The sequence below is a fragment of the Poecilia latipinna genome, unplaced genomic scaffold (assembly GCF_001443285.1).
Source record: "Poecilia latipinna isolate Pla-1442-1.1 unplaced genomic scaffold, P_latipinna-1.0 Scaffold351, whole genome shotgun sequence".
Classification (NCBI taxonomy): Eukaryota; Metazoa; Chordata; class Actinopteri; order Cyprinodontiformes; family Poeciliidae; genus Poecilia; species Poecilia latipinna.
Genome location: NW_015112967.1, coordinates 164,995 through 187,707, shown reverse-complemented (window position 1 = coordinate 187,707; position 22,713 = coordinate 164,995). Strand labels below are relative to the sequence as shown.

Sequence of the window (22,713 nt, the reverse complement as noted above, 5' to 3'; positions counted from 1 at the left end):
AGAACAATCTGACAGAGGTCTGAAAGCTGAAACTGATCTTTATCTTTTGTTTTTTCTTTTAGAAAAAAAACAACAACATGCTTTTAAATAGAATCTTACAGCATAAATGTCTCCAAAACAGAGACTTTGTCCGTTTTAACAATCATGACATATTTCCGTCATGATTGTTTTGTCCATATCAGTTAAATTTGTACTGAAGTGACTAACGTATTTTCATAACGGTATATTTAGATTCCAAAACCAGATGTTTATTATGAAGCTGGTGGACACAGAGGGCCTTGGATTTTTTTTTTCTTTTTTGTTTTATTGTCTTGTTTTGCGTGCTGCAGCTGAGTTGCTGCTTCCAGATAAAGGATTTGTGATGGTCTTTGCTGAATTCTGCCCTTTTGTTTGGCATCTCCTGTTTGCAGCTGCTCTGCTGCAGATGTGATCCTGCTAACACTGCAGCAGGAAAAAGGAGAGCATTCAGTTCATCCAGCAGCCTTGACAGAGAGATAAAGGTCTGCCTGGGTGTACTGTCAGAGACACGGACAGGTGGACCTCCTGACACGCTGTGCACAAACCTAAACTGCAACAAAAATGCACAGAAGCGGTGGAAGTCAACATTGTGTCAGTGCCGAGTGAAGACACTTTCGACGGGACTGGATCTGGTCCAATTCCCAAGTAAACACTTTTAAACAGATGAATGCAAAGAAGACAAAATGTTTTTTCTGGATGTACAAATATAAAAACACTCAGTAAAGAAGACCTTGTTCATGATGAATAATATAAATGATAGGTACTTTTTCTCGAACCTATATAAAAAGACCACAGACAACGTATATGAATTTTATAGACAAGCTTTTGCAAAAGGAGAACTCTCCGCCACCGCCTCTCCAGGCCGTTCACAGAGAATTCTGGTCTGCTTCCGCGTGAGCCCCTGTTTTATTGTCAAAGCAGAACAGCCAGAAAAAAACAACAGAGGTCGTAAAACATTTAACCTAAACAAACCAGCAACTCAGTTCCAGGTGTGATATCTGATCTACGATCTGAGCCCAGTTCAGCTCTAGGTCAAACTGTCAACAAAGAGGGAGGATAAACAAGAGACAAAATATGACTGCTCACAGGCAGTTAGGAGGTATTCTGGTTGATAAGAATTAAGGTCTGGGAAACACAGAGTTAACTGTCTCACATGAAGATGAAACAGTCAGTCGTAACCTCCAGGTCAGTTCATACACACATAAGGAAGAAAACACTTTAAACTAAAAATCACAATAATACTGATTAACATTAGACTGAATATGAACTAAAGTAAGACTGAATATGAACTAAAGTAATAACAAAATGATAATACCAAAAATCTCTATCAATAGCTGTGAGTGAAGCAACACAGGGACCGGCTGTAGTTTCAGTTCCAAATTCAGTAACATATTTCTTAGAATCATTCGTTTTCTGAGCACAACTCTAGCTCTGGCTTCCAAATGTCCTTTTAAAGCTACTGAGATGATGGCTAATGGCTATGCATTATGACAAAACTCTTAAATAAGAAACTTCTCCAGTATTTTATGATATTTCTGTTGGTTTGTAACAAATCATCAAGACAGCAATTTATTTCTATATCTGGATTCATAGTAGACGTTTTTTTTTGTGTGTGTGTGTTATTTGGTCACAACTCCAACTAGGCAAGCAGAACAATTTGTCTGCTTGCATCTAAGGGCAGATTACAGTGGAATAATACTTCTGTTGCATACTCTATTTAATATTTATTAGGGCAACCATGTAGGAATATCAGACCACTATAAGGAGAAAAACAACACACACACGCACACATACATGTTTGTGTGGTTATCTTTGTGGAGGCTTTCCATTGACTTTCATTCATTTCTACAGCCTAAACCTTACCATTATCTTAACCCTAACCAAAACTCAACTCACACCTTAGTCCTAAATCTAACCCCTGACCCTAAAACAGAGTTCGGTCCCACAAGGAGCAATGGGTCCCCACAAAATAGTATGTGCCAGGAAAATGGCCCCACAAAGTATTACAAACAAACGCACACACACAAACACAGTGTTAAATTTTGAACCCTGACCTTAACTGAGGTTTAATGTTGTTCAGGGCAAAAGTAGTATATTATGATAAATTAAATAAAAAAATTAATTTAATATTTTGGGGCTGCACAGTGGCGCAGTTGGTAGAGCTGTTGCCTGGCAACAAGAAGGCTCTGGGTTAAATTCCTGGCCCCAGTCCTTCTGCATGGAGTTTGCATGTTCTCCCTGTGCATGTGTGGATTTTCTCCAGGTACTCTGGTTTCCTCCCACAGTCCAAAAACATGTCAGGTTAATTGGCCTCTCCAAATTGCCCCTGGGCAGATTTGTATGCATGGCTGTTTGTCTCTGTGTTGCCCTGCAACAGACTGGCGACCTGTCCAGGGTGTACCCTGCCTCTCTCCCAGAACGATAGCTGGAGATGGGCACCAGCACCCCTCCTGACTCCACCAAGGGACAAGGGTGTAAAGAAAATGGATGGAATTTAATTTAATATTTTTTACAATTAAATTAATTGTAAAAAAAAAAAAAAAAAATTAAAAAAAATTTTTTTTTTACAAATTAATTTGTAGAAAAAAAAAGAAAAAAAGAAAAGCTGAAAACTGTGTACCACCAAAATCATGCTCTATCACAAAAAGCTAATAACCTATACAGGTTTCAGGTGGTTAAGTGACTGATTGGGGGGGATAAATACTTTTTCTAAGGAGTTTTAGCTTTGTGTGTGCATTCACATTAGATCATAATGCAGTTTACAAAAGATAATTTCAGAAAAAAAACATCTAGCTGGAGAGAAGAGGGATCAATAAATGTACAATATTACATTATTTACTGGAGAAAAGACAGGAATGGGGACATGGACTTATTCAGTTGAATATAAATTGTGCTAAAAACAAACATTTGTGAATTGATTTTATCTGATTTTTTGCCGACCTGAAGGAGAAGCTGACATAAACAAACCAAGTGATATAGTGGGCTTCAAAGGTCTGGTAGGGCTCCTTTTTGGGAGTGCCATTGCAAAACAGGGAAGAGCTGAAATTCAAAAATAGAAACAAAAATGCAGAGGATACAGATATGCTGGAGGTTATGGTGACAACTGGGACCAAACATGACCGAAAATCTGGAATATCAGCTTTACAGTCACTGTGAATTTTGTCTGGTGGGAAATTAATTCACACCAGACAAACTGGCTATATTAGAGCAGGAAAACAAACTGCTCTAATATAGCTAGCGAAGGAAACACGCTCAAACTGTTCATGTTTGCAAAAAGAAAAAAACAAGAGAATTATTTTAATGGTACTTTTTCAGATCAGCAGGACTGATCACCTTCAGACGTGTTTAGCATAAGGCTGGTGGTTAAATAAAACACTGGCTGTGTACTGTACAGTAGTAAAACAAAAGCTGAGTCTAATCTGAATTCACATGCTGTTCCTGGGTGAGGCTACAGCTTGTCATGTCTGTGGTGTCTGATGGAGGCAGTGGGAAAACCTGGCCTCCGACACCTGCTCCACTCCGTTGCCCCCTCATTAGGCCCACACCAAGGTAAACACGGCTTACCGTTTGTTCCTCAGCACATCCTGGACCTTCAGGGCAGCCAGCCAGATGCATGCTCTTTAGCTGCGTCTGGTTTCAACCTATCGCTGCGAAACCTCAAAATAAAAATGAAAATTAATAAATTAATAGAAATGGAAATAGCTTTTCTTCTTGTCTGCAATAAAAATGCTGAAATGTACAGAAGAAAAGCCGGAGCAGATTCATAGAAGAAATCAATGCATTAATGTGCCATAACTTCCTCCAGCTGGTCAGTAACAAAACTGGAGTTATGATCTTTGGACCAGAAGAAAAACAATCTACGGTCACTCAGCACGCATCTTCAGTTATTACAGCCAGAAACTAATCATCAGGCCCCAAAATCTAAGTGATGGACTCAGACCTTTAGAGTCACATAAACATGGTTCCAAAGTCGGCCTTCTGTCACCTGAAGAGCATTTCCAGGATTAAAGGACTGATGTCCCGGCAAGATCTATAGAGAATCATCGATGCACTTATCTTTAGTCACATTGATTACTGCAATAATATCTTCACAGGTCTACCTTAAGGAAACATTGTAAAATAAAAACAGCTGCAGCTGATCTAGAACTCTGCTGCTCATGAAAACTAGGTAGATAGAGCACATCATCCCAGTCCTAAAGTTCTTCCACTGGCTCCCTGTAGCTCAGAGAAAAGACTCTAATATGCCATTGTTAGTTTATAAATCATCCAACAGTTTAGCACCAAAATACAGTGAGGATGTGTTGTTGTTACATTAACCTTCCAGACCACTCAGGGCTTCTGGTTCTGGTTCTGCTCTGCATCCCCAGAACCAGAACCAAACATGGAGAAGCAGCATTCAATTTCTATGCAAACATACAAACATGTATGCTGCTTTGGTCAACACATTAGTCCCATCAATATGGTAAAAAGTGTGTTCATATCTATGCGTAAAATGGTTTTCTTAAGATGGATTTAGTCTGAATAAAAGCAAGACTCACTTAAACAAAAAGCAAAACATCTTTAAATTAAGCCAATTTAGAAACGGTTGGAATCAGGAGTTTGTTGGCTGGAATTTTCCTAACAAGCCAAATCTCCAGTGATGTGAGCTTGATAAGATTCAGAACAAAACTAAGTGGACAGTCTGATATGATGTCATGTTTGAACTTCACCATGGGTTATGCAAAGCTTTATCTGTGGTGTGCTCTGTGTTGTGCTGTCGGATGATGGAAAAATGATGAAGCATCAGGATGTGGAGCAAGGACTCTGTGATTAGTTCTTGTTCTGTGACCCGTTTCTGTAGATGTCCAGACTGTGTGGCTCTGAGTGGCACCTCGGACTGAGCTGCTCCTTATCAAATCTGGACCGTACTGTAAGTTTGACTGACAGATGCGCCTGGAGGGAGAGATTACTCTGTCTTTGGGATATCTGTGGGGTTTTCACTGACTTTCTCTGCATGACCTACTATCCTATATTACAAATTTTCCATTTGTAATATCCCAAATGATGTACTTCTGAAGCAGAATTTAAAGAGCTGAGTCGAAATAATTGAAACTTAATAAGTGATATGTCATGAGTTTTTTTTTTTCAAGCTTTGAAATTTTTAGCTACCTTATCATTAAAATAAACATTTGTTGACTTTTGGGACAACTTCTTTTTTTCTCATTTTAATCTCAATATAAACAATTAATAACCTGACAGAATCAGAACTGGATAAAATTTGAAAGGATTGAATAGGACTAGATTTTTCATGGAAGGAAATTTCAGGGGGAGTTGGTAGAGCTGTTGCCTTGCAGCAAGAAGGTTCTGGGTTCGATTCCCGGCCCCGGTCTTTCTGCATGGAGTTTGCATGTTCTCCCTGTGGATGTGTGGGTTTTCTCCAGGTACTCCGGTTCCTCCCACAGTCCAAAAACGCAACAGACTGGCAAACTGTCCAGGGTGTACCCCACCTCTTGCCTGGAATGTTAACTGGAGATAGGCACCAGCAACCCTCCTGACCCTACTAAGGGACAAGGGTGTAAAGAAAATGGATGGATGGAAATTTCAGTTAATGTAAATTAAACAGATGGCTATTTTTTCAATAGCAAGCTGACTGAAGACAGTCAGCAGGGAAAATGGTGCTGTTTGTTGATTATCTGTCATTTTTTGACCCTGCTCTTCAGGTTCAGTAAAATGTATTATACTATTTACTATATTAGCAAACAACAAATCTGAAATATGAACTTACTTTACAATTCCACATGTTTGACTTAACATTGGGCCTAATGTCCTGGTTTATTGCAGTATGTGGGATTTAAAGTTGACAACCAACAACTGAGGACTGTTTATTTATTTATTTATTTATTTATTTATTTATTTATTTATTTATTTATTTATTTTCTGTCTGAAGTCAAAAATGATAAGGTTGAATAGCTGCTTTATCCATATTTTCTGTAAAGGGAGCTTTCTTGACAAAAATAAATTCCAGTTATGAACACATTCAGGGGTGTCAAACTCCAGTCCTCAAGGGCCGCTGTCCTGCAGTGTTTAGATGTGCCACAGGTAAAAAACAGTGGAATGAAATGGCTTAATTACCTCCTCCCTGTGTAGATCGGTTCTCCTGAGCCTTGTTAATGACCTAATTATTCTTTTCAGGTGTGGTGCAGAAGAGGCACACCTAAAAGTTGCAGGACAGCGGCCCTTGAGGACTGGAGTTTGACACCCCTCTTGCAAGCAACTTGCATATTTGAAATGACCACCAGAGGGCGCAACTACCACAAGTGGAGCAAAAGTGCAGCTTCTGCCTGTAGGGACTAAGTGGAAACCTCTGACAGGATGACCATCAGTTTCTGGAGTTTGCCAGTTTACACCTCCATGTGTTGGATAACACTGTTGCTCTCATCGCCATGCCAACCAACACTGTTCGTTCCACCTTCTCACTATCATCCTCATCCCCAGAGCCCCTGTGGGGAAAATGATGTTCAATCTGCAGTGCTGATGAGGGTTTTTTTTTTTTTATGATTTCCCTCAGTGACTGTATATCAAAGAAGTACAGGTCACTATCACAGTTGGTAAATGATTTTCTGTTATAAATATAGCAGAATATAACAGGACATATGTCTCCCAAAAATACCCTTTGTTCTATGTAGATGTGATTTTAAAAGTAGGAGGAAGAAAATTTCTCAAAAAAAAAACTAAACAATGGCAGAATATAAAGAAACCAAGATGAAGAACGAGTAGGAATATTTATTTGCAATAGCCAGTAATATTATCTGAAAAAACAAACAAACAACTTCTTGTCTTTTCATGTTGGATTCATGTTACCGAAAAAAAAAATCATTTTTACCTTAAAAATCTTTTTAAAGGATTTTCTTAAAAAAAGATTTTCAAAGGCAAAAAAATCTTTGAAATTGTAAACTCAAGGAAGCGTATTTCAACTACGTTTTCCTGCATGTTTTCTAACAATTTCTATTTTTTTCAGCATTTCATTAACTCAATTCTTCATTTCTTTCATTCTTTTACTAGCATATTCTCTATGTGACCTACAAAATAAAATATACAAAATAAAATACATATATCTTGTTTTGTTTTGGAGTTTATTGTGCTCACAGTTCCCACGTCTCTTTCATTCATTTTCATGAAAACAACATTCTCCGTTTGCGCCAGCAGGTGGCGGTGCTCTTAAACGCCTCCACCGCTGGACCACCTCCACATTGAGTTTCTATCTTTGCAGTGATGTCATAGCTAAGAAACTATAAATAGAAAATTCAACCATAGACCCAAAGGGCACTAACATTTTTAAACTGGCTTATACTGCAGTCAGTTACAATCTGTTTATTTAGTGCTATAAAACCAAATTGGCAATGAAAATATCTTTCAAACAAGACTAAAAACTCCTCTTCCTCTTTGAGAATATCCAGCACAAAGTCACAGTGTAACTCTGTGTGAGAGTCTTGTTGCTTATTTTGTTGTTTTGTGAACGTGCAGAATGAATCATCATTTTTTTGTTCACCCTAACCAAACTCTGCCCTGCGTGACGCCGGGTGCTGGCCTGCTGTCGCTCCAGCAGCTGTACTGGTTCCGACTGTACTGGTTTCATTTCTAAAACACCTGGACTGACACAACCTGTCCATGCAGCTCTACCCTCTGAGCAGGCTTCAACATGTTCTGTCATGCCTGAGCAGCTAGATAAAGTTTTTTTTTTTTTTTTTTTTACCTTCCCTGCCCTGCATGCAGCCTGTAAGCTGACAGGAACACACCCTGACCTGTTGTTAGTGGCAACAACCACTCATTTGCATAGGTTCCTTTTCTCCCTGCCTACATCTTATTTAAACATGACAAAACAGATTGAAATAATAACCAGACATTGTTTGCTTCCATCGGCTAAGATGCTTTCACACAGGATCGTGCAGAAGGAACAGACCTCAGAGTAGAGGCACACATGCTCCAACTGGGAAATGAAAGAAGAAGTTCAGTGAAGTTGGCAGAGGTGCAACGTTTACAACCAAACTGAAGAGCAACACGATCTCCAGGATGTTGTGGCAGCAGCTGCATGACACAGAGGTGTCAGATTACTGCTTCAGATAAGAGATAAAAGAATCTCTCATTAGTAGATATACTGAATACCATCAGGTTGGAACAAACAGCACTAATGGGAATGATAAATTACTTCTTCACTAAGTGAATGCACAAAAAAAAATCAATCTTATTTTACGATACAGTGGTGACTGTAAAAAATTTAATTTCTTATCTGCATTTGCAAAGGACTGAGAAAATGGTGCTCAACTTTGGAAGAAAATTTAAGGAAACGTCATTGACCACAATCATCAAGATGCCGTGTGAGAAAATATACAGTAGGTAGTAGAAAATGACATCTCATCGGACGTGCATGTGGAGCCGGCCCAACGCAAAAGCGAACTAACCCGCTTACCAAGGGCTTCCAAACCATCAGGGGACTCCAATAAATGCCTTGGTGTTAGCACAGACCGCTAATCCAAAATGTTTATATCTTGAGAAGGATAATACTGACGAATGGTTTCATTAGAGATCAAATAATGTTTTAAGACTTATTTTGATTTTATTTCAGTGAATTAATAAGATTACTTTTTTAAATATACAAACAATGATAACTTTTTTTTTTTTTTTGCTGTCGTGTTACCATAGTTACAATCTCATGCTATGAATTTAAAAATTTTTCTGTGTCTGAGCTGAGTTTGTTTGCAAAGACATAACAGGAAATTCAAATTCTAAGAATAATAAAAAAAAGCTTTATTAATCCCAAAGGGAAATTAAATGTTGTTTTAATTCCTTAATTTAGATTCTTCAAAGAATCATTGAAGATGGTGACGGCTGTTGGCAGCAAAGGTCTTCTGCAGCGGTCTGTGCTGCACTGCATCTGAAGAAGCCTCTGACTAAAGGCTGTTGGTGGCGCTGATGTTCTTCACAAATACAATCAAATCCTCGTCCCAACCCTGTGAACATGGACTGATTCTTTCCTTTCGCTTCATTTTCCCTCCCCCGATAATTTCAGATGGCTTCTCAGTGAACCCACTAACTCACCGGAACAAAATTTTCTTTCCACATTTCATGGAGCAACTCTATGCCTGTACTGTTCAAGATGGAAACCTGTTGGAGTAGCTCTGTTACTTTCATTCTGATTTATTATTTTTAATAACTTCAAATCCTCCTCTTCTGGCTGAAACATTGCTTTTCTGGATGATTGCTTCCTCCGGTGTTGATGCTGTGCAACTGGGAGGAATTTTTCCTATACCTTTTCACTTTTGTGAATATGGTGTAACCATAGCAACGAGGTGTTTTTCAACAAGAAGAAGCAGCTAATCGACATCTCAAAAGCTCAAACAAAACTCATCTACAGCTTTAAATCCTACATAAGTTTGAAAGGAGACACAGACAGAACAGGAGCAAAGACCAGAGAGGGAAACATGAAGTTCAAACCGTCGCTTCAATCGATCACAGTTGGCAACGTGAGACCTTTGGAGAGCAAATCAGATGAACTCAAAGCCCAACAAGGGCTGCAAGATTGGACTACAGCATTATGTGTTTCACTGAACATGGCTGTAGGATCATATCCCCGACTGCAGTGTTTCTCTGATCGTACAAGCAGACAGAGAGTTAACGAGCAGCAGCAAAGCAAAGGAGGTGGATTAGCAGTGCTTGTGAGTAACAGATGATGGTGTCATCCATGGCATGAAGTGTTGTTTATGTAAATAAGATACTGAAATGTTACCAGTTGGTTTAGTTTCAAATAACTGACCAAGAAGGTTCACCAGTTTTATTTTGGCGACCACTTAGATTCCACCATCAGCTGTCATCGACACTTCGTGTGATGTCATCATCATGCTACGTTTCAGACACAACATCACATCTGGGGATTTCAGTCATGCCCCTTATCTCTGACACACTCCCAACATGTCAACAGTTTATAAAAAACAATACACCGGATTTGATTTATTGTAATTTCAAAGATTCATTTTTAGGCTGGTTTTTATCTTAGAACTTTAGAATATGGAGTTAAGGTTACAGTTGATCAGGGTTTTTTTATTTTTTAACCATCATTTACATCTTGGATTTCAACAGATAACTTTTAAATATCACATTGTTAATATGAATATAGTATTTCATTTAATATTGCCATAAACCTTAAGCATTTTCATTGGCTGCCTTCTTCACTTGATTTAAAAAAAAAAAAACACTGTCCAGAAAGTGTAATGTGTAATGGCTGTAGGGACAGCTGTCTGTGCTCTCAACATGCATGCTAATGTCAGCACTGACATTGTTTTGTAACTGTGACCATATTACTTCAGTTCTGACCTCAGACCAGCGAGGAAGTGTCACAACTGTAACTGAAACTCTTTTGTGTTGAGCAGACCAAACAGCCGACAAACGGGTCGTCGCATTGTGAAAACACTTTTTAGCCCAATAATGTGGCATTAACACATCACAAGGTGACACTACACTAACAAACCATAATGTAGAAGCAAAGGGTGCAGAAAACATGAGAATGAAGAGAGGAAATAGCAGCAACATGCTTTGCCACTGACCAAATGCTCACCAGTTTAGCAGTTTCTGTTAAATGACTGTGTTGGTATTTTGCAGCGACGTGTTGGGACAATGGCCGAGTGGAATGACATCAGCGGTGACACGTGGAGAATCACTTGGAATTAAATATCCCATCTCATACAGAGCTTTGTGAGGATTAGCTGGGCTTGTTGTTTGTTTATTTAGGATTGTCTTTTGGCCGTATATGATTTTCGCTTTTAACATCAGAAAAAAAAAAAAAAAATCACCACATAGGCTCAGTTGCCAGGCTTTGTTTTTAAGTGTCTCTGCAGCTTTGCAGGCTATTTTTTTTTTTTTAACGCAAGTACCATGTTGCACATAAACGTGTGCTTAAGTGCACTTAAGATGGTGTTTGTGAATCCACACTGATTATTAACTAAACGATAAAAGAAAAGCAGCTGTTGGATAATTTTCTGGTGACTTCAATTTGCGACCAGGGTTGATAGGCTGTGTAATGAGGTCTCTTATTAGACAAATGGTTCACATTGACAAAAATATGAAATGCATTTAAGCCAAGGATGCGGATTGAAAATAATTTGTGAAAAAAACAACAACAACTAAATACTAAAATAAAGTGGTTATTTTCTGTGGTGCTGTAGACTGAATTGGTGCTGCTTGTTGGTTGTTGTCATTATTACATCCAGGGTTAGGATGAGAGCAATAGGAGAGGTTAATTAATGTTAAAATTAAACATTTTTAGATTTTGCAACAAAAATGTCTCAAGTATCTTATTTAAATATGTTTTTAGTCATAATTTGAAATTTGAACACTACATCCAACGAAGTCTGCCCCCTGGTCTTAATCCTCAGCACTAATAATAAGGAAGCTTTAGAAGAGCTTCCTACCTGCTCACTGATTTCACCTCTAGATCCTCAGCTCCTCCCCAACGCCGATAAACATTCTGCAAAGTAAAGCATTTCATTTACCCCGCCTCCCTGGAACAACCTGTTTTTCTTTACTGTGCCAAGTCAGTGTGAAAATTAATATCTATCTTCTGCTGGTGAAAACCAAGTGGATCAGTTCCTTTAAGCAGGTCACAGCAATTGAGAAAAACTGTAACATACACATAATGAGTGAAAGACGTCGCGCCTCAGAATTAGTGGCTTTAAGCACAAAGTGTTACAGCAAATGTAGAACAGATTCTTTCAAATCGATATCAAGCTGAGTAATTCAACCAGCTACTCAAAAGTACATTTTGTGTTGGTAAATGAATATGCTGAGAAGCAGCATACGCATTCTTATGTGTCAGGGTGTGTGTTGTTCTCACATTCTGTGAAGGAGGGCCATCTCTGGGTTTTTTTTTATGCTGTGAAATGGGAAACTTTTTACCTGTCCCTTCTCCTAACCTGGCTGCCCACAGCGAATGGTGCAGTTGCTCACCTTGCTTGAATGCGAACAAAAGCAGCCTCGGGGTGAATAAAGACTATTGTTTATTATATGTGCAGTTATTCGCCAAACTGGATTCAAAAGCTGCTCAACAGGTTTTCTGCTCCTCTCAATACTTTCTCACAACACACCCAGTCTGTGACGCGGCATATTGGTTTAACATTAAAAGAGGAAATCCTGGCATCAGAGTGAAGTCCACCAACTGCACATTTCATCAGCTACACTTCCTGATGCGTGTGCACTTATGTCTTCATTAGCGCTCGAGACAGATCTGCACGTCCTATGCATTTCTCTACATGTGTCTTGCCGAGCAGATAAAAGCAGACTTATGCCACGGTTGTAGCATTTTCTCTTTATCCAGTGGACACGTTTGTCTCCTCTGCACACACAGGACAAATGGACAAAGCCTCAGGGAACGCACAGGTGGTGAGTATTCTCCTTCATAGGGTCACAGTGTTTAGAGGTCAAGGCTGTTCACTTGTTTCCCAGTAAATCTGCAGCCTTACTGTCTTTAGAAACTTAGTCCGGCTGTCGTAGCGAAAACAGACCTAAGCTGTAGAAATCTAAAATTATGATCAATGACACCTTCTGACATTTCCTGCCCTGTATCACATGACACAAGGAACACAGAACTTTGATCTTGACAACTTTTGTTTCCTGTGGTGACAATTACGAGAGCACACTTTGTAGCTGCTGAGATTGGAGAGATGAGTTTAGCTCTTCTACTTCTGGGTGTTCATGGATGATTTATTGCTTTCCTCGGTTACTGAACGTTACGTTTTACCGGCTTGATAAAATCTACTGTGAAACCTAACTTTTTTGAATGCAGTGTGGAAATGTAAACCAAGTCTAGTGCACATTAGTTTAAACCATTTGAACCACACTACAGCTCCATAATGCACTGGACTGTCTATGTTCAGAACAGTGAAGGTCAGCAAGGTAGTCCGCTAATATAAAGTCTGCTGAAAGCATTGGCGTTGGAAATTGGGTCTGCATTTGTGTGTCTGAAAGACAGACATTTAAATTAACATTCGCTTTGTGCAGGGGCAGCAAGAGATGCATTCATAAGCAGAAAAACCAACAGAAATATTTAAAAACAGCTGTAGATGCAGACAAAAATTTTTTATCAATGTTTCTGTTCATTCAGAAGCTAGCATTAGCACTACAACACAGCTAGCATGAAACAGTGTTAGGGAAGTAGTAGTGTGAAACTGGACTGTTTTTTTTTTTTTAACCATTTTTAATCTTGTTCAACCAATAGGCAGATAATTGCTTGTGTAAGAATCAGCAGTTTTCTGAAAAGCTTTTGGCCATCCAAAACCACCACAATAAGTTCCTGAAAAACTTAAAGATTATTACTTTACAGACTTTTTAAAGCAGTAATCCTTGTTGCAGACAATCAGGAAGGAGTTTTAAGATGACAGAAAGTTACTTTTAATATTTCCTAGAGCTACTCTGAAGTACTTGGCGTCTTTGGTTCAAAGTAAAAATCACAAAAGTTGCATCGAAGCAGTTAAAGTCTGTCCTGAAATACTGATTTAGTGGATTTGATCTATTTTTAAACCACAGGTTCAATTCCAGTTCCTTATATCGTCGCAGTATGTCCTTTCTCAGGTTTGTCCCTTTTTGCACCAATTTCAAGTCACAACAAGCTGCAGGTAAAGTAATCAGTGAAAAATGGATCATAGGTCCCTGAAGCTGCTGCCACTGATGACTGTTTCGATAGTATTCTGTTTAAATAACAAAAATCATTTGGTAGCATTTGCAGCACTGGACAAACACTACATCTGATGTTCCCCGTTTCACAAAATAATGATGTGATGCATGAACAACAAGAAAAACAGGAAGATGTAAAAACTCCAGGTGAAGATTATTGGCTGCTGTGCACAGTTTTCATTCCTGCATGTTTTTGCTGTTTTCATAAGACACAGAAAAAACCTTCTCCTCAGTCACCATCCGGTTATAGTTCTGTTGTGATGCCGTTTCTACTTTACCCACAAGTCCTGGAAGTGAAACTCTTAAAACTCTAAACTTCATTTCAAAATTATTTTTATAAATCTTTGGTACTGAGCTCACAGAATGCCTCTTCAACACAAAATCTACGTATATCCATAAGGAGCAAATTTATTAGAATAACTTTAGGCTTTGACCAAGATTTATTAAAAAAAAAACAACAAAAACTATTAAAGTATTTCAGAGTCTCAACAAAATATTCTGAGATCATCAGTTCTTTCTGAACTGAGGCAGAGACTATAGCTGATCATCAGCTTTGGGAAGGTCCTGGACAGAGCTGAAATCTTTTTTCATCTTTATGTTTTTCTTTCTTAATCTTTTTTTTAACATCAACTAATTTTAAACAGGTGTATCTGTTCTCCACCAGCTACCTTTAACAAACTGACCAAATGTGAAGCTTGTTCTTTCACAAGTTAAGCCACTTATTTTCATTATGCTTGCTCTCTCCTTCGGTTTGAGGCGATTTTGGATCATTGCTGTATTTATTCAGTCAATAATTGTCTACTTATTGATATACACTTAGTTGAAACAGCATAATATTAACTGACTGTGACTTTAAATAAATCTTTTAATCTTTTGTGTGTGTGTTTTTTTTTTTTTTTTGTAATGTTCAAGGTTAAAAATACAGTAAACTAGGCGCAGCCCCGACCAAGTACAGGAATTTAAATACAGACTGAGAGGAATCAGTGGGGCCTTTTAGAGCTGCTAATGCGCTGCTTTGTTCTGCAACCCCTCGCATAAATAATGAACGGCTGTCATTTATTGTCCGGTCCTCTCTCTTAGACCTTCCGCTCAGTAATCCATTCAAAACAAATAAGAAACACAAAACTCATCACTTCCTGCAAAGAGAGGAATCTTCCCAAGAACAGCCAATAATGCACTGAACAGCAAACTGGAAAAATTTAAATTAGGGGGAAAAAATGAGAAATAAAGGCGGGAAGAAAGTGAAACACTTTGCTTTCCTCCTCAGCTCCACCAACTCTTCGTTTCATCATTGACGCATTCCATTTCTAGAGTAGTGGTTTATGTCGCCGGGGAGTTTTCCCAGAGGACAGGGACACGTCCTGTCATTTCTGTGCTATAAACAGCGAGAGTGTCTTCTCATCCAGAACCGACGAGGCTCGCTCACAATGCAGACAACACCAGCCTTCAGCTGAGAATCTGGCTGAGAAATCCAGTTCAGAGTGGAAGCATCTGCTGTGAAACGCAGCGTGGAACTCTTCTTATAGTTTTGTGTGAAATCCTCCGATTATAACAGTCATAAAGGTCAGCACAGAAAGCCTCGCTCTCTACAAGCTTTGTGAGACGGAAGCATTGCTGGCTATCCAGTTATTTTTGGAGACTTTCCAGAATAAATGAGTAACTACGGCAGTGGCAGATTTCCAAAGTCAGAACGAGTCACTAAATCCTTATAAACCCTGAGATGACTGGGTCAAACTGAACAAAGCTGAAAATGTTATGACCTCATCGTGTTTGATTTATGGCACAATCGTGATCTGATTCGATATTACTCTTGTGATCTTTTGGTGGAACATTTACTCCAACATAAATCAGAAAAAAATATATCTTTTAGGTACATTTTTCTGGGGACTCGTGATATTGCAGTTCTTCTCAGTTTTATTGGTGCCTTTCTCAAATCATTCTCGACATTTGCAAAACAGTAAATGCATTTCTCAAAGCAATTTGTAAAAACAGCAAAACAGCGTGGATTGCCTGTAAAATCCAGTTTCTTTCTCAAAATCCTCATTTCATTTCTCAACATTAAATATTTGTTTCAGTGAACGTGTCAGTTCTTCAGAATGACAAGTTCTTACGGATAAGACAGTCAAATGTATTAGTCATGTGCAACTGTGTTCTCTGGAGGGATATTTTCACACACTAAATCCAAAGTTTTGGTGACCACAAATGTAAATTGTAATTACGGGAAATAAATAGAGTCTAGACAAGATTCACATGCTTTGACTGTAATCTATGCCAACGCCACACTGAGAGATATTCCTCAATGGAGTTAATGGATGAGGAGCAAGATGAGAGGAACTCCATCAATTCAATTCAATTCAAATTCAAAAATGCTTTATTGTTCCCAAAGGGAAAATAAATGTTGTTGTAACTCAATTTCTGGTTGTTGACCCATTCAGATCCTCGTCCTTCCACTGTCAGAAATATAACATTGTGTTGTGCTCCATCTTTATACACTATGTACATATTTGTTGGCGGTTGACAGCTCATGGTATCTTTGAGCTATTTCAGGAGTTTTGTTGATCATTGGTTGATCTAATCCGTCACACATTTATCTCTATTCATCAGAGACCTACATAATGGATTCTGATCAGTATAACATAAGACATTGGATGTGTGGGAAAAAGCTGAGAATTGTACTTAATAGTTGCAAAAGCATTTGCAACGTGTTCACAAAAATGAGAAACTGTTTTTGCCCTCGTTTTTTTTTTTTTTTTTTTTTTTAAACTTAGGAAATTTAAAATTCTATTTTCAGTTTATGGGGAAAAAAATGAATCACCATGATCACCATGTGTTTGCAAAAGAAAAATAAAACTTTTTTCTAGTCAGCTTGATGAGAACTTTCTATAAACATTCACATCGAGAAAGATTAAGAATACAAAGCATATAGTTTGAATTAAAAAACCTTAAAAAGTCTGATTAAAAAAAAAAAACCTTTTTATTACCATTGTATTTAAAAAAAAGTTTCTTATTTGGCTCTGAAGCAGTCAATTCTTTTGTTACTGTTAGCTATCATCACAAATAAAACCCTACCAGGACAGAAACATCTAGAATTTTATCAAGTACTTCACAATCATCCACTAATTACTTGGTGCGTGATTATTTTTAATGAATGTACCCCTTCAGGGGTGGCTAAAATGTTTTTGTTTTTTTGCCATCAAATTAATTTTGATATTTTGTTCTCCTTTATTCTTTTTTTCCTAACACCTTTTTCATATCCTTCCAGGAAAGTGGACAAATAATTTCTCCAAACACTCGAAGGACCTTCAGTTTTTCATCTCTTCGTATCAAAAGTACGACAGTGTATCAGTGTGAGGCTCAATCATGTTGCTGTTCTGTTATTCAGTAAAAGCTTCACTCATATGTTCTGTAAACCTGTTTTTTTTTTTTTTTACAGAAAGGCACAACAGTGAGGATGAGGGTGGATTTGAGCGAAGGAGAGGGTTGAGATCTTTTTCATCAGCTCGAGAATCATCCAGAAAAGGTAAATTGTGAACTAATCTACCACCGCTGTGTTAGATCAGCTAATCTACCACAAAGAATACTTCTTAATTGCAAAATACTGTAAATACTAAGCCTAGAAACATAAAACTGTAACAGGCTGAATGCTCTGTTCTTTGTGTGGGAAATGTTTGAGTGTTTCTTTTGGTTGTCAAAGTCAAATAAATGACCTACTTCCCTCCCTATTTCTTTTCTTAAATAACACTTTCTTTAGACATTGTCTGGTTGTTGAAGAGTTGACAATTAGTAGTAAAGCACTGCATCCCTTTTCTTTTATATATCATGCGTACATTTAAGATTTTGCTTGTTATATTGGCAATATAAGAGCTAGAATGAATAGCAGTCATCGTCAGGAGCAGCTTTTTGCCCTCCAGCTGGGAGTTGGGGCAGGATCTGGTGCTCATGACGTCACACTGAAGGAGTTTATAGATATTTTTGGCTGCAGGCAGAAAAAGTTCTCCTAGCGGCCTGTATTACAACGAATTGGAAGAAACCTTTGACTAAAGACACTCTGTTTTTCAATGACAGTCTCATGAAGAGGATGTTCAGGGTTGTCCATGAACTTCTTGCTTTCACATAGAATCAAGAAATTTGTTCCCAGTACTGAACCAGTCTTCGTTATCAGGTCATTATGAAAGGTCATTAATACCTTCATGAGTTTAGTCTGTGAAAGAAAGCAAACAAATCAAACTGTGAAAGGAGAAAATGTTCTTGGGGACATGTGTTGGTTCTTTAAAGTGGAGAGGACCAAACCGCCTGCTGATAAATACAAAAGCTTCTTTGTGCAAAAAATGTCAAATCAAGTTTAAAATAGGGAGGAACGGGGAAGTAGTTCAGTTAATGTAGAGTCTCATTCAATTATTATGAAATACACAACTACATCAACAATCAAACACAAACTCTGAGAGTTTGTTAAATGTAAAATAATCAGTAAGCAATATTCTGTATTTGTGGGGGTTTTGTTTATGTGTTTGTTTCTGTAGGGGCATTTTAAAGTTAGACTTAAACAAAACATGCAAGTTACTATTCAGATTCCTGTTCTATGCTTTAATTTACAACTTCTGTTAAATTCTGATTCATGTGTTTCATATGGGAAAGTCCTGATACAAACTGGAGATTAGACACAGACGGACAGTCTTCATTGAAACCGTTGACTTCTTTGTAGGCAACCATGCAAAGCAATGTGACAGAGGTGTTGACAAAGTCTAAACTTCATGAAGGTTGGTTCAATCTTGATTGAATCAATTTTGATTCAATCAAGATTGATTCAATCAAGCTTGATTGATTCAATCAAGCTTGACTGAAGATTGATTCAAGTACAGAAAACAGTCAGTACTTTTTCATTTCTCATTCAGTCATAGTCAATAAATCAGAATATTATTAGTGTATATTCAGTCAGTTCATTGAATAAAATACGTATCATAGATTAATTCCTTACAGGCTGATGTTTTCAAACCTTTATTTCTATTAATTAAGATGATTTTCTGCTTACAGCTACTAAAAACACAATATTTAAGATTAGGAATTACATTAGGTTTTCCAGACCAATTTCTAATACAGAAATGTGGCTTCATGAAAAGTATGTTTAATACCTGCTTAAAGGTTAGACTTAGACTTATTTCATTATCGTAGCACAAATACATGACAATGAAATTGGCAAAAAATGTTGTCGTTTGGCCACCAGAGCTCACAGAAAAAACACAGGAAAATCACAAACGTGCCTATGAATATATATATAATTTAGTGTTTTCAAACAGTCTTTGTGGGATTATTATTGGTGCTGAGCGATCTGATGGTCGATGGGACGTAACTATTTCTGAGTCTGCCTGTCCTACAGCAGATCCTGTGGAATCTCCTACCAGGAGCCAACCGGTTGAACAGAAAAGATTATTTTCAAAAGGTACTTTTAATCTGACAAATGAGCTTCTTTGGAAAATTCATTGAAAATGATTGTATGATGTTAAAATGTTTAATGAGAGCACATGACAAGAAATGCCAACATCTGTGTATTTTCTCACTTTCAAACCTTGTCTCAGCTGCAGATGAAGCGGGTCCTCCAGAAGTAAGTCGGGTTCAAGAGCTGCTGAAAAAATTTGGTACGTATGAAGCTAATTTAAGCCTATTCTTCGTCATGGACATAAAACTCTTGTTTTTGTTGACTGAACCTTATCACTTGAGAAAGAGGTAACGGATATCTGATCTTAGGTGTCTGAGTATCAGATGCTGTGTGTGTCCCTCACAGTCTGTGGGCTGGGATGAAACCCTGGAGACACGGGTTACAGAAACATATTGAAATGTTTTCATTTCCTTACTTCTAAAGGAAATGATTTTCAAAAATTCTCTAAATAAACAATGGGAAAAAGGCTTATCTGACCCAGTCAGAAAATTTGATGTAACTGAACTGAAAGCTTTAAAATGCCTTGGGTCCCCACACCCTCACCATCAAAGCTACAAAATCACTAAGTTATTAAATATATCATTTTTCAGTAAAGGAGGAAGGAGGAGACTCGGCCAGAGACGAGCATGTTGAGAAAAGCCATTTGTAACACAAATGCTTCCCAAGTGTAAAGTGCAGCAACAGAGAACAGGCATTTCAGCGTGCTTGTACATTGGAATAATAGAGAATTGTCACAACAAATTTAAATGAGATCAAGTTAAAAGAATTAGTGACCAAACAGATTCACCACATTCAAAAACAGGAATTAACGCAATGTCTCTCATCTACCTGACACGTCTGTAACTGAGGGGTTCTCCAGGCAGCGTGTCAAGATCCAGTTTAAAACCAAATGTTGTAAGAAAACTTTTCATCAAGAGACTGAGGCTGTTTTTATTGTTTTTCTCAAGCAGGACTCGTGATGATGAGAGTAATAATTACATGCAAATCACAAATAACTAAAGCTGACATGGGCCGGGTGTACGACTGTCCAAAATATAAACATTGCCATTTAAATTTTTCAGTGAATCAATCCTGAAGTGATTCTTAACGGGTTCTAAAACGCAGCAGAAAACCGCTTCTGTTTCCCCGAGGCCAGAGAGCGACGTCAGAGCCACATCGTCCTGCCACTGGCAACGTCTCTCCCTGCAAATGTTTAATCATCCCTCTGTTGTGGTCTGTAGAGGATCACAGCGCAGGATGACAGCTTGTCTGCACAAATAACCGCTTTTATCGCAGTATCCCCGCAAACAGATGTTGCACTATAATAAATATTATTAATATCAGCAGCCTACATTATAAATGCTGTTTTAACAACAGGTGGTGTTTGTGAGAACTCCAAACAGCGAGGGTCACAGCTCTGCAGGGAGCTCACACACACTGTTTAATGAAGGATAAATTAACCTGATGATCCCAACAGACCCAGCATGGTTCACGGACAGCATTGCAAACAGCTTCACGAGATTTAGCTGTAAAGAATGACTGGGTGTGGGCCGTGTTAAAGGTCAAGTGTTACTTGTTGTGATAAGAAAACTTTTCGAGTTCATGGTTTTTGAGTTGAGATAAACAGAAGCTGACGTTTTAGTTTTAATCGTGCTGAGGTGCCTCCAAACCCCCTGATGAAACTGGTTTCTTCCTGTGACTGTGGGAAGGCTTGAAGCCGCAATAAAACCAGTTTCTAATGCTTGAATGTGCGCTTCCAGGGTGGGAACAGAAATAAGTGGTGTTTAGCACTGGAATAGCACTGCAATAAGCTTCATGGAAAAAAATTAAACTTTGGACATGACTCGTTTGAGTTATTCATCTTTTTTTTAGTGTAGCAAGGTCTATATGATGAAAACAAATCAATACATTAGAAAGGTTTTTTATTTTTATTATATTATTATGAAGATGAAATGTCCAGAAATGCAAAAATAGCTCATCATTAGTTTTAAAGTTACCATAGTTTTCTTTCTTCCTCAAGTACATTGTAATATTCCTACTGCAGCAGATTCTCAGGAGGAAGCCTTTTCTCTGTTCATGTTGTTGTTGTTGAGTGTTACTTATCTTCCTGTTGAGAATTTCAGCATTTATATAAAAAATGTATTTGTTTTTTTAATCTTGTCGACATTGTGTTTTCTGAAACCCTGATTACAGAACCAAGAGGCATGATGCATATTCTTACACGAATCACACAGAAAGAAACAGAATTGCACAACTGCGAATATCTCAGTACCTCACGCAATTGTGTGTGAGATATTCACGCACAATTTCTAAATGGAGACAATGTAAAGGCTGAGGAGAGCAGAGAGATTTGAAAAGCCGTGACAAACAGCACATGAAGCAGCACAGAAGCCTAAATCAAAGTGAACTGAACCACATGAGCAGGATTTTGAAGGTGAAACAGGAAACGAACCTGACAAAATGACCCTGATTTCCTTATTGAGGAAAATAAAATAGGAGACAAATAAAACTCAATCCAACCAGCTGTTATGTCTGTAATGGTGACTCAAGTTTGAGTCAACAGCAAATATGTGTGCTACTGACACCCATCTTGAGTCAGACAAAAAATAAAAGACTTCAGACTTGTTCTTTAAGGATTTGGACTCCTGGTCTGAGACCCATCCTTTTAACACGTACGGTTCCATGTTCTACTGGATGTTCTCCTTCTCAGGGGGAGTTTTTCCTCTCCACTGTCACCACATGCTCTTCCAGAAGGACTGAATGTCGCAAGTCCACGACTATGGCAGTTCAGCATCTGCAAGGGTTGATCTGCAGACTGCATTATAACAAACGTCACCGAAGTTGGCAAAAGTCCAGAGCAACATTGTAGTAAACTGTAACAATGTTCACATCAGACCGGGCTGCACGGTGACTGTAGTGAAAGTAAAGGTGCAAACAGCATAGAATGCCTTTTGTGGTTTAGAACACAAACCACAAGGATGGAATTCCATCGTTCATTGTGATTAATTAGTTACATTTTTAACTGGCTAAATTACATTTAACGCAAATAATTACATTTTTTGTTTCATCCAGAACTTTTGTAATCACATGTTTCTGGTACGATGCACAAGCAACTTCCACCAACAACGGTGATGGACCATGTGGTTAATTTCTGCTTAAAAAAAAAAGACTATCTGATTAGATAATGGGGAAAATACCTGCTGTGCACAGCTTACTGCACATGAACAGTCCTCTGAACTGATGGTCATCTTTACTCTCAGTTAGTTTATGATTTTAGATGACTATCGAATATAGGAAATTTGTTGTAATATTAAACATTTTATATATATGTTTAGGTTTTAAAAATACATAGAAATATAAGATATAAGACACTTTCTGAAAGAGGATACGTGAATGGATTCTGGAATAATATTTGTGTGAAATAATGCAAAAAAAAAAAAAAAAGAATAAAAATCACATATTTTCCAACCTGGTGAGAAGAAAATAAATAGCAGATGCAAAATATGTGTGCTATTTTATCTAAATATAAAAAAAGTTATTCCTGAAGGAGCTGCCTGTTCAGAGAATTTTGTATGTAAACACAG

The 22,713-nt window shown here is 37.9% G+C and overlaps 1 protein-coding gene across 1 annotated transcript in view; it reads left to right on the top strand.

Annotated features, from left to right (window-relative positions):
• Nucleotides 1-12,192: 12,192 nt before the first annotated feature.
• Nucleotides 12,193-22,713, top strand: part of dennd2da (DENN/MADD domain containing 2Da) — a 39,394-nt gene continuing 28,873 nt past the window's right edge. The window contains exons 1-5 of the mRNA XM_015035897.1: nucleotides 12,193-12,426; nucleotides 16,979-17,045; nucleotides 17,150-17,236; nucleotides 19,091-19,153; nucleotides 19,290-19,349. Coding sequence (XP_014891383.1) covers nucleotides 12,397-12,426; nucleotides 16,979-17,045; nucleotides 17,150-17,236; nucleotides 19,091-19,153; nucleotides 19,290-19,349 — 307 coding nt within the window. The 5' untranslated portion in view covers nucleotides 12,193-12,396. The remainder of the gene's footprint in view (nucleotides 12,427-16,978; nucleotides 17,046-17,149; nucleotides 17,237-19,090; nucleotides 19,154-19,289; nucleotides 19,350-22,713) is intronic.